At 37.0% G+C, this 12,653-nt stretch overlaps 1 protein-coding gene across 1 annotated transcript in view; it reads left to right on the top strand.

The window, feature by feature from the left end:
- Positions 1 to 346: 346 nt before the first annotated feature.
- The window catches only part of LOC126419328 (prenylated Rab acceptor protein 1), a 58,328-nt gene continuing 46,021 nt past the window's right edge, over positions 347 to 12,653 (top strand). The window contains exons 1-2 of the mRNA XM_050086512.1: positions 347 to 539; positions 780 to 1,001. Of these exons, the coding sequence (XP_049942469.1) occupies positions 472 to 539; positions 780 to 1,001 (290 nt within the window). The 5' untranslated portion in view covers positions 347 to 471. The remainder of the gene's footprint in view (positions 540 to 779; positions 1,002 to 12,653) is intronic.

Below are 12,653 nucleotides of genomic sequence, written 5' to 3'. Positions count from 1 at the left end.
CACGTGAAGAATATGCATACAGTAATCCTACTACACGGTACAATTTTAGTAACTCAACGCGTTGGTTTCATGGGATTATACTTCCCTTTGGATGATATTCGCTTTTAAGCATTTCCTTGGGTGTCATCTAGCCGAAGAGTAGATTGACTAAAGTATTTGACTCGCCCTTCTATTACATCCCATCGAAACACAGCTTTTCGTTGCAGAATAGTACGAGGTTTTTTTTTTTTTTTTTCCTAAATAAATCTCTTGTCATCCGTGTGCTACGCCCTTTAGTCACTTAGCATTTGCGGTTTTGCGCAGCCGCCATAAAAACTGATTCGCATTTGTCTTAACTCTTGTAAACAATGGTACAAACATTACAACAGTACAAACAATATAAGCCCGAGACAGTCTGCCACATAAATCAACACTACTAAAGGCTTTTGTACGTAAATACCGCATACGTTTTGTTTAGCTTCTGTCAGCAGTATGAACGAGATGGATATTGAGGTCAGCGGTTTAATTACTACTCAAGAGGAGAAACAGACGGGGAATAAGTACGTGAAAGACAATTTATTAATAAAAAGTATGTTAAAATTATAATCAGAAAGGTGACGAAATAATATTTTAGTTAAGAAGTGCAAGTTCTTGAGGAAATGTAAAATGCTGGCGGTATAATAAGGCTATGAGTGTAAAATACAGAATTCAGTGACGTGTTATAACAACAGAGCAATCACGAGAAATATATTTTCTTTCCGTTTCACGTCAAAAAATTATTGACAAGACTATGCAATCAGTATGTTCCAGTTGCCAGCCAACATTTTGTTATCCCCACCCGCTGCCCGTGAATGGTTCGGGAAGCGTAAGGAAACTGTTAGACCATGGATGGTTTTCATCAACACATCAAACTTCCAGGCCCCACGGAGCTTGCCCAGACTGACAAGGAGAATTGTGAAGAACATCGAGCATTTTCAAAGCAATTATCTGTTTGTATTCGTTGGTGTTGTCTTATACTGCCTGTAAGTAAATCGAGATATTCGTTTTAGCTACAGACCTTTTAATAATACATAGCTTTTGTACTGTACAATGTTAATCTTGCCCTAGTGTGTACCGAAGATAGCACATTTTTAACAGTTGTGTGTGTGTGTGTGTGTGTGTGTGTGTGTAGGGTGGGGGGGGGGGGCGTAGCTTAGCACAGATGCCATTAAAAAAGGCCTACTTAGGAGCCATTAAAGCAGGTCTACTTAGAATACACCTGTTATATGTACAAGAGGGTGAGGCTTGAGTGGTCACCTAAAACAGCTCTGAAAGCTACCTGGAATACATAGCTTGGAAACCCATTCATGATGGAAGTATATTGGATCTAATGGCAACAAATAGACCTGCCCTACTTGACAATGCCCACATAAAAACTGGTATCTGTGATCATGAAGTTGTTGTGGCAACAATGATTACGAAAGTACAAAGGGCAACGAAAGCAAGCAGAAAGATATATGTGTTCAGTAAACTGGATCTAAAATGAATAGTGTCATATCTCAATAACGAACTTGAAACCTCCAGCGCAGGCCAGGAGCATGTAGAGGAACTATGGCTCAAGTTTAAAAGAACATTTGACCATGTTATGGATAGATATTTACCCAGAAGAATAGTTCGTAATGGGAGGGACCCTCCACAGTATACAGTCACTGTTAAGAAACTTCTAAAGGAACAGAGACTACTGCATAATAGGTGTAAAACAAAGCACAGAGCTTTAGATAGAGATATGGTGGAAAAAACGTGTTCGGTTGTCAAGATGATATCAGTGAGTATTGTAGCAGAATATTATCAAATGATCTTTCACAAGAAATTCTGGTGTATGTAAAGGTTATTAGTGGCATCAAAATTAGTGTCCAGTCTGTAGCAAAGGAGACAGGAACTGAAATTGAGTGTAGCAAAACAGAAGCTGAAATGCTTATCTCTGATTTCAAATGTCCCTTTTCAAAGGAAAATCCAAATGAAATGCCCCACTTGAATCCTAGTGCCACTGAAGAGATGAATGAATTCGGTAGTAAGGTCAATAGTGTTGAGAAATAGCTGAAATCATTATAACTGACCAAAGGTCCAGGGCCCAGTGGACTCTCTTTCAGATTATATTCTGAATTTGCGGCCAAGTTAGCCCCTTTTCTAATTACAATCTGTCACAGATTCCTCAAGCCAAAAAACCGTGCTCATTAGTTGGAAGAAAGCACTGGTCACACCCCTCTGCATGGCGGGTAGTAGAAGTGATCCATAAAACTACTGTCCAATATCTTTGACATCAATTTGAGTCTTAGGACATATTCTGAGCTCAAACATAATGAGGTATCTTGAACAGAATGGCCTCCTGTATGCCAACCGGCTTGGATTCTGAAAACATTGGTCATGTGAAACCCAACTTGCACTAGTTAGTTAGTAACTTTTCTCACATGACATACTGAAAGTCTTGTATCCATACAGTTGGGTAGATGCAGTATTTCTTGATTTCCGAAAAGCATTTGCCTCAGTACCATACCTATCAAAAGTATGATCACATTTGTTATCAAGTGAAACTCGTGATTACATTGAGGAGTTTTTGGCAGGGAGAGGGGCAGCATGTTATCTTGAATGGAGAGTCATTAACAGATGGGCAATTCCACAGTCACGGGTGTTACATGTACACACCTTAAAATTAGGAAAAATAATGTAAGGAAAAATATTTATTGAATTTAATATTGAAAACTTCTAAGGCTTACATTATATTTCATGTGAGAAATGTTGATACTGGAATTGTTTTATTGTTCTCCTGGTTATTAATCAAAAAAGTAGTGTTACGGGTGTTACCAAAAGTAGACCTGGCGCCTGTTATGAGTTAGGGAATTCTCTAATTTCTGCAAACTTGATGAAGCTTTTATTCTTGTAAAACAACTGTTAAAAGGTATTGCCCCAAATTTTATTTTGAAATACAAATTTTTATTTTTTTGGACATCATAACTCAGTATATATATATACATACATATTTTGCTGTTACGGGTGTTACATAGATGCATCAGATTTGATTCTTGAAGGAAGAAATTTACCTCTCACAATTGCATAAAAAGAAAAGAAGTATTGTAGTTTATTTGGAATAAAAGTATGTACTTAAGAAAACATATTTGAAGGATAAAGCTGTTTATTACACAAAAAATTTTGTTACAATTTTATAGTACAACTAGGCCAAGATATCGTTACTTAACATTTACCTCATTTTGTAGGCCTAATAAATTTATGACAAAAATGTTTTCTTAATATTGATTGGTTTAAAAACTTCATTTATTAATCTTTTTCAGCAACATGCAACTCAAAATTGAACTCTTAGTACAAACGGTTACCTTGTTGTTTGATTTCTGGTGTTGTTACCTTAGATAGTACTTGACTGAATTTCACAAAACAAACATCAGTTTCGTCTAGTTTAAAAAGTGTTTTACTTTTTCCTACTGACTTCAGGAACATTATTTTCACATCCTCCTCTTCATCAACCTCACTCTGCCAAATTCCCAAGTAACGGTATTGAGTTTTGGATAGGGTTGGCGTCTTTTTGTCACTTGGAATGTCAACCAAGACAAATAACCCAAATTTTAAATCAGACTTTTCAATTTTATTAGTTAGGCTTAACTGACAAGCACTTCCAATATTGTCTTGTGATTCAGATAGTGAAACAGTCTCCTGATCAGAATCATCAGAACCGCACACTTCATAGAAGTTTATGTATCTTTTGCATGTAATGTAATAAATACTGACATCCTTGTCATTAATGACTCTGCTGTTTTTGAAGCCAGCAAATCAGTAGAGTTATAAGGCCGAAAGTGATGGCAGCCCTGGATTTGAGGAATTGATTGTAAATTTTTCCACCTTTCATCCAAAATAGGAATGTTGTGCTCCACTGTTATCTTATCAACCCATAGTACCTTAATTTTAGAAAAACTTGTCAGAGTGTAGTCATAAAAGTCAATTGCGTTGTTAATAATAACTTTCCTAGATCTAACAGCTGTCCATATGCTCCTCTTGAGTGCCCTCCAATGCCATCCATGGCTCCTTTACCATGTGAACTGGCAAAAAAATTCCACTCAACTGTCAATCCAAAGTCTCTCTCAAAATAACATAGCTTGGACAAAGTATATTTATTTTTGAACTGCCCAGCACAGTTGTCAGAAAATATAAAAACTCTTTTAACTTTAGAAAACGCTTTTTTAATCTCCGTTATAACAGTTTTAAGAAAAGTCCACACAAAATATTTTGTGTGTGAAAGGTCGTTACTGATGACTGCATAGGACCTGACTTCATGGTTTGCAAACTAAATGCAGAAAGTGCAAACAGTTACTTGTGAATGCGCCCAGTGTGCACTCTGTACCTCATCTTGTGAAATTAGAGCATAATTCTCTGCAAAGTCCATTTGAAGAACACATTCTTCAACATCAAGGCTGTTTTTCTTTCCTTGGAAGAAATCACTCTGCTTTATCTTCACATAGCAATGTTTTTTTAAACTGAGGCAATTTGTCAACCAGTGATGCTAAGGCATCATCGCAGCTCACTGAATGTTCACTAAGACAAGGACGATGTTTCACATCATTTTCCCATTGCTGCCAGACACTCTTTTTTTGTTAAGTCAAAGCCTTCTGGGATAAATTTGCTCAATTTAATTTGACATTCCTGGCATGACCCAAAAACACAGTTTTGTTCTGTGAATTACAACTTAATTCGTTCAATAATTCCTTGTGATTGCTTGGAACAGATGGAACAGCTTTGCTCAAATACTCAAGTATGCTTATGAAATTGTAGGCTCTTATGAATGGCTAGAATTTGCCTCAATAAGCAGTTTACTGGGCCTATATAAAATTTAAAACTGAGGTTAGCAATATTGTTGTTCTTGGAAAAGTTAGAATGGAAAACATAAACTACATGTAATCTAAAGAATTTTGGGCTTAATTAACTTTTTAGGAGAACGTCAGTTGAGTCAGGTTAATGCCCCAATTAACTTTTATAATGTAGGTGTAGTGCAGGCAGAGAAATAAAAATTTTTGTTTTCATGCTTAAAACTGTTTTCATATGTAATAAACATAGTTAAAAAACTTTTTTCATTCATAATAATACCCTTTGGTTATAATTTAAATGTAGGTCCTAGGCCTACTAAAGATGAAGGTGGCATTAAACCTTCCAATTCAAGTTACGGGTGTTACGCATGTGTTAAGTAACACCCGAAACAAAAATTAGTAACACCCGTAGAGCTCTAAGATTGTTAAATAAGATTTCAAAATGCCATGTAATGGTATGATATTGTAAAACATGTGCATAACCTCACTTTTACAGAAAGGTATTGTACAGAACAAATTTACTAGATTACAAATTAAGCTTTTGTATCTTTTTTGTTACGGATGTTACAACCTGCACATATATTATAAAACTTACAAAATAAAGAAATACAAATAGCTTAGCTCAACAAAACGAATTATTATGAGCTAGAACAATCGGCCATAGATAACACAACTAATACTCATCTGGAAATATCATAAAACATACCTCTCTGCGGCACCATAGAGTAGTGCACTTTAAACACTTAGTGAAGGTAGAAATTTGATTTTTTCATAGTCATGATTATTTTGCAATGAACAAATGTACTTTTAACTTGACATTTTTAAGATTATATTTGAAATATTGTCTTTTTAATTTTTTTGTCACAAAGTCTCTTTAACATGGAATGACCCAGATGCAGAAGTAACTTCAGGTGTGTCCAAAGGAAGTGCATTTCAACACTTGCTGTTTGTGTTGTATATTAATAACCTTGTGGACAACATTAATAATAACCTCAGACTTTTTACAGGTGATGCAGTCATCTGTATTTAAGTATTGTCTGAAAGAAGCTTTGTAAATATTGAGTTAGGTCTTGCTAAGATTTCAAAGTGGTGCAAAGACTGACAATGCATTTTAAGTGTTCAGGAATTTAAAATTGTGCCCTTCACAAAACTAAAAAAAGTGTAGTATCCTATGACTATAATTCAATGAGTCACAGTTGGGATTTGGCCAACTCATACAAATATCCGGGTGTAACACTTTGTAGGCATATGAAATGGAATGATGACATAGGCTCAGTTGTGAGTAAAGCTGGCGGTAGACTTGTGTTTATTGGTGAAATACTGGGGAAGTGCAATCAGTCTACAAAGGAGATTGCTTACAAATCACTCATACGATCCCTTCTAGACTATTGCTAAAATATGTGGAACCTTTGCAGATAGGGCTAACAAGAGACATTGAATGTATACAGAGAAGAGCAGCAAGAATGGTCACATGTTTGTTTGACCCATGGAAGAGTTTTACACTGATGCTCAAGAAATTGAAGTGGCAGGCAGTTAAAGATAAACATAAATTATCTCAAGAATGTCTACTAACAAAATTTCAAAAACCAACTTTAAATGATTACTCAAGGAATATGCTACAACCATCTATGTATCACTCACATGGCAATTGTGAGGATAAGATAGAATAATTACAGCACACACAGAGGCATTCAGATAATCATTCTTCCTGCACTCTGATCATGAATGTAATGGGAAGAATGCCTAATAATGGGTACAGTGGGACATACCTCTGCCATGCATGTGGGGTAGTGGTTTGCAGATTATGGGTGTAGATGTAAATGTAGACACTTTGTTTCATGAATCTGAAATCTATTTGAGGCAGATTTTTGGAGTTTGACCTCTTTGGGTTAACCAGTTTGCACAGTAAGAGGAGTAAAGTAATTCTTTGCATGTTCAACATTTTGACTACCTGCCCAAACTTACCCAATCGCAGGATAAGTGTGATCACTGGCTGAAACCGCATGAGGTAAAAGCAGACAGCATGTTTTTGATACAAATGAGCCCAAATTTCTCCCAACAAGTTTTATTTATTCCTTTATAAGTGTCATAAACATCAAAATTAACCTGTGGGATATTTTTAACGAATAATGAACATTTCAAAATCAATATTAAACTGCAGCATCCTCCCTTGCCTTTGTATCCCAGTCGTTTTTGTGAAGGGTAGGTGACAGATATCAGACCTCTTCACTACTGACTCATCTGGGACAACAGGGAACACAAATTCTGAGCCTTTTTTCTGCAGATAGGTAACATACACTTGCCCTAACCCAGCTGTATTGCTAAGATGACCAACATAATATAAAAAGTCTTCTTGGTGTTCAAATGATCCAAAACAAAGTCATCAGACCTCACTTCACCATCTGTCAACTTTTGTAAGGTTGGGCTTCATCATCTCTTTCACAGCATCCCTCATCCTCAGATTGTGGCACAATGGATGAAAGGGTTTCTGGTTCACTGTCTGTATCATTACCAATTTTATTTTTTGCAGAAATGATCAATTCCTTCTTGCTTTGGAATTAAGTCTTCTTTAGTGATGTTGCTATTTTACCCACCACTGCTGCTTCCAACTTGTCTTCGACTAGAGTACTAGTGTAAACTGCAAGATTTCTTTTGTCTTGATGTTTATTGCCTCATAGCTTTTGGGAAAGGTCTTCAGCCTTCAAGAGTTGGAATTTCAGTTATGCTTGCACCTGAAGTGGAAGGTGAAGCATCACACAAAGTTGCAGGTTCCGCAGTAGGTAGGGTGACCAGCTCTCCCGTAATTCCTGGGATCAATTTTTTTTTTTAATCCTTTTGCTTTCGGCTCTGTTATTGACTGCCTGTTTCTTCCATATATTTTGTCAGTGATTACTGTAATAAATATTAATCCTGCAAAGTATTGTCAATAGTTGATTCGCTGACTGACAGATCTGGAAAAGTTTTTGTATAATAATTCATACTATTCAACAGTTGTCTTTTTTCTGTTTTCACTTAGTTAGGCCCTACTCATCTTTTTGAAGTAAACTTCTTTTACCACTCTTTGAACCTTTTCTTCGTCAATATTAGCTTTGCCAGCTTCATTGATGTATGTCCTCACCATCTACAATATACATATTTTACTCGAAGTCATTTATAAAAGTATGTTTATGAAACTGAATGTTGGCCTCTGTTCTTAATCGGAATTGGGGTAACAGTGGACACTGTTCCCACTTACGCCTCTTCAACTGTCCACACTTGCTCCAAGGGTCATTTCGGATATGAAACGAAATTGTAGTGTTACATATGTTTGACATTGCATTGGGAGCAATCTAAAGGCTATAATGCTCTTGAAGAATCAAGTTGCCAAGTTTGATAGTAATTCTTTTTATTACTATTACCAGTTTTGACATATTACACTTTCATCATCAGATCTTGTAACATTATTAGGTGTTCCTTCATTTAACGACACTGAAAGTCACGTAGTGATGTTTCATCACATTGCAATAAAAATGACAGGGGTAATCAGAATGTCATAAATAAAATACTACAAAATTCAAACATACATGTTATGCTGATGCCCCAGCATACACTGTATTTTATTTGTAACATGCTGCTGATCTCTGCCGCTTTTTATTAAAGTTTGACACAACATTGCCATATGATTTCCAGTGTTGTAAAAAACATCTAATAACGTTATAAGATCCTATGATGAAGCATGGACCTGTAAAAACCAGTAATAGTAATAAAGAGAATTACCAGCGATCTTGGCAAAGTTGATTCTTCAAGAATAATACAGATGGTTGGAATGTATTACAGGGTGATTATAATTAAAGTTAAACTTTCAAACCGTTGTAGAAATAATGCCACTGGTGAGAATGATGTCAAATTGCAACAGAATATAATTGGAGGAGGAGGAGCAGGAAAAGATATGGCAGAAGAAAAATAAATAGTTACAAAATGTAGCAATAGGTGGCACTGTAAGCATCATAATTTAATAATGGTTGACTACAAATGACATATGAATCGTACAACATGCCTAAGGTGTATGTTTGACATTAAACAAACTGTACTACTCAGTGTACAAGGGTGCACAGGTGTGATACTATTAGTTACATAAGCCCATCCACCACAGCAAGGTCATATCACATCAGATGGGAGAAATCGGTTTTCAATTGCCCTGAGACCAAAAACTGCATAAAAAGTATCAATCAAAATCATATCAGATTATTAATTTCCGTGTGCTGGTGCAAAACATGTTAAATATGCTGTCCACCATTTTCTGCAGCATGTTGAAATCGAGAAACAACATGTTCCACAACTGATCGCAGTGTTTCTGGGGTCATGTTCAGAATGTGTTGCACAGTGTGTGCCTTCAATGCAGCTAAGTTTTCAATCAGAACACTGAACACAACATCTTTCAGATTCCCCACAGCCAGAAGTCACACAGATTAAGATCAGGTGATCGGGACAGCCAGGCTGTAGGGAAATGGCAGCTAATGATTCTAGCATTACCGAAATGGCACTTCAGCAGCTGCTTAACTGGATTTTCAATGTGCGGAGGTGTGCCATCTTGCATAAAAATGATCCCATTCACACATCCATGCTGTTGGAGAGTTGGTTCTATTTCACTTATTAATGTTCGTAGCCATAATGCTTCCTGTGTGGTATAAGATAGTGCCATATACTCGGCCTCTACAGTGCTCAATGCAACAGTTTTTTGCTTTTGACAGGACCATGATGTGAGGCCCCCCATTAATTTAAAACAGCAGCCAGTGGTGGAGTATCTGTCTCCCAATTCACTCCCCCAGTCCGCATCACTATATCCCTCTAGTTTTGCATTACCATCTCTATGGTATTTTAACTCATAGTTTGAGGTTCCTCTTAGGTATCGGAAATCCTCTTTACAGCTTTCCAGTGCTTTTACTTTGGGTCTCTGCAATATCTGCTCACTGCATTGGTGGCAAAAGCAATATCGGGTCGTGACGTTTGAGACTACTGCTTCTAAATAAGGAACATTCTTGTCACATTCCACATCAGTCTCATTTACACTTAACTTCACTCCTACTTCCATTGGAGTACTTATGGGTTTGCAATCACTCATGCCAAATTTCTTTAATATTTTTTCCGTGTATGATGATTGACTTATGCTCAATTCTTGTCTTTCTTCATCCTTAGTAATCTGCATACCTAAATAACGTTTGACTTCTCCCAAATCCTGCACCTTAAACTTGGTTTGCAGCTGTTTCTTGAAAATTCTCATTTGGCCTTCACTTTCAGTCAGGATAAAGAAATCGTCCACCCATATCGCCATTATTATTATTTCTTCTTTTCTCCCTTTATAGTAAATGCTGGGATCTGCCTTGGATTGCTTCATATTCATATTTATTGGAGTTTCATGTAGACATCGATTCCAGCAACGTCCACTTTGTTTAAGTCCATAAATACTTTTTCTCAAACGCCAAATCTTTTTACTTTCTGACCTGGTTTTTATGGCTTCCCTTGGTGGAACGACATATATCTCCTCCTCCAATTTCCCATTTAAATATGCCGTTTTAACATCCATATGATGAATTATTAAATTTCGTTTTACTGCCAAGGCTAAAAGATATCTCAATGATGCATACTTGACTACAGGTGAAAAAGTTTCTTCGTAATCTACCCCTTGTTTGTGAATATCCTTTTACCACAAGTCCTGCTTTGTATTTTGGTGATGAGCTTTCAGGGTTCTTCAAATTGAATACCCATCTTGCCTGCAGTGGTTTCTTATCTCCTGGCATATCTACCCATTCAAAGGTTTCGTTCTGATATAAAGATTCTAATTCTCTCTTCATCGCTTCTTTCCATTCTTGAGAGTTTGGGCCACTCATTGCTTCTTCTGCTGTTCTTGGCTCATCGTTAAAAGACTGTGCTGTATACATCTCAAAATCCGGATATTCCTTCGGTTTTGGTACACGAGAAGAACGCCTTACATTGTTTTCTTCATGTTTTTCATCCTCTAACTCATTGTCATCATAAATAGCATCCATTTGTCCTTGGCTGTCATCTTCCTCTTCTTCACTTCCTATTTCCTCACACAAGGTTTCACCTTCTGAACTAGGTGCAGTTGACTTAGTGGTTTTGCTCTCTTTTGAGTCCTTTCTATTTTCAAAGAATATTACATCTCTACTTGTGACAATCTTTTTAGTCAATGGATCCATTAATCGGTAGCCCTTTGAATTTTCACAATAGCCTACAAAAATATACTTTTTAGCTTTCGGATCCCATTTTCCTCTTAGCTGTTTTGGAATATGTGCCATTGCATCACACCCAAAAACCCTTATATTGCTTAGATCAGGTTTCTTTCCTACCCATATCTCATAAGGGGTTCTATTCTTTAATGCTTTTGTAGGTGATCTATTGTTCAAATATACAGCTGTTGACACTCCCTCTGCCCAAAAATCTTTGGATAATTCAGCGTCAGTCATCATGCTCCTTGCTTTCTCAACAATGGTCCTATTAGCCCTCTCACCAACCCCATTTTGAGATGGGCTGTACCTTATGGTAGTTTGATGCCTGATTCCCTTTTCTGCCAGAAGTTTCTTCAATTTCTGGTTAATATATTCTCTCCCATTATCAGACCTGATGATCTTGATCTTCTTTGCTGTCCATCTTTCAACCATATTGCAATATTCCTCAAAGATATCTCTCACTTGGTCTTTAGAACTAAGAAAATAAACATGAGTATATCGTGAGTAATCATCAATAAACATAAGAAAATAATTACTCCCACCTATGGATTCACACTCCATCGGGCCACATCCATCTGTGTGGATTAACTGTAAGACTTCTGTGGATTTACTCTTACTAGTCTTGAAGGGTAACCTTGCTTGTTTTCCCTTTATACATGTCTCACAAGGATCCTTGGACACACTAAAATTCTGTATTCCCTTTACCATATCCTTTATTATAGACATACTCTTTCTATTTAGATGTCCAAGCCTCCGGTGCCATAAAAAACCTTCTGCTGAATATACTGAATCACTAACATTTTTATGTTTACTGTCAATGGTATCCAACTTAAAAATACCCCTTTCGTTACTTGCTGTAGCTATAACTTCACCACTTTCACTGATTACTCTTGCACCCTGCATGTCAAAGGTGACTGTATTTCCTTTCTTGACAATTTCCCCTACAGACAGCAGGTTAGTTGCCACATTTTTCACATAATGAACATTGTGTGCTGTAACCATATCTGATTCACCATTTACACTTACATGTAGATCTAGTTTCCCAGCCAGGTGACACTGGAGCTTGTTGCCATCAACAGTAGATATTCCCATATGAGTCTTATCTTTGATGTTATAAAGAAGTGATTTATCTTTAACAATATGCACAGATGCACCTGAGTCTAAAATCCATTCCATATCACGATTGCTCATCCCACCAAAAGAATAAAAACATGAGAGTGCCTTACCTTTGTTATTGGTCCTTCTCTCTGGGCTATCAGTAACATACCTCTTTTGCTGAGTGTCTGATCTTGGGCTTACTTTTTCTTTGCACTGAGACGCAATATGTCCCATCTTCTGACATTTATAGCACCTCACCGGTTTCTTCTTTTTGTTTTTTGAGTAGAGAGCAGACGCACCTTTCTTCTCCAATGTACAACAGCTTGGAGCACTCTTTACGTCCTGCAGGATTTTCACCTTAACACTGTCGCCTGTGATTGGTATACCCGAGCTTTCAAGTCCCATAATCATAGGCGCATACCTTTCGGGCAGTCCTGCCAACAGCAATGTTCCTATCCATTCGTCAGCGATCTCGAATCCGATGTTTCTCAGTCGGTTCGAC

Source organism: Schistocerca serialis, chromosome 9 (assembly GCF_023864345.2).
Source record: "Schistocerca serialis cubense isolate TAMUIC-IGC-003099 chromosome 9, iqSchSeri2.2, whole genome shotgun sequence".
Taxonomy (NCBI): domain Eukaryota; kingdom Metazoa; phylum Arthropoda; class Insecta; order Orthoptera; family Acrididae; genus Schistocerca; species Schistocerca serialis.
Note: the sequence above shows the minus strand (reverse complement) of the source record. Positions and strands in the feature narration are given on the sequence as shown.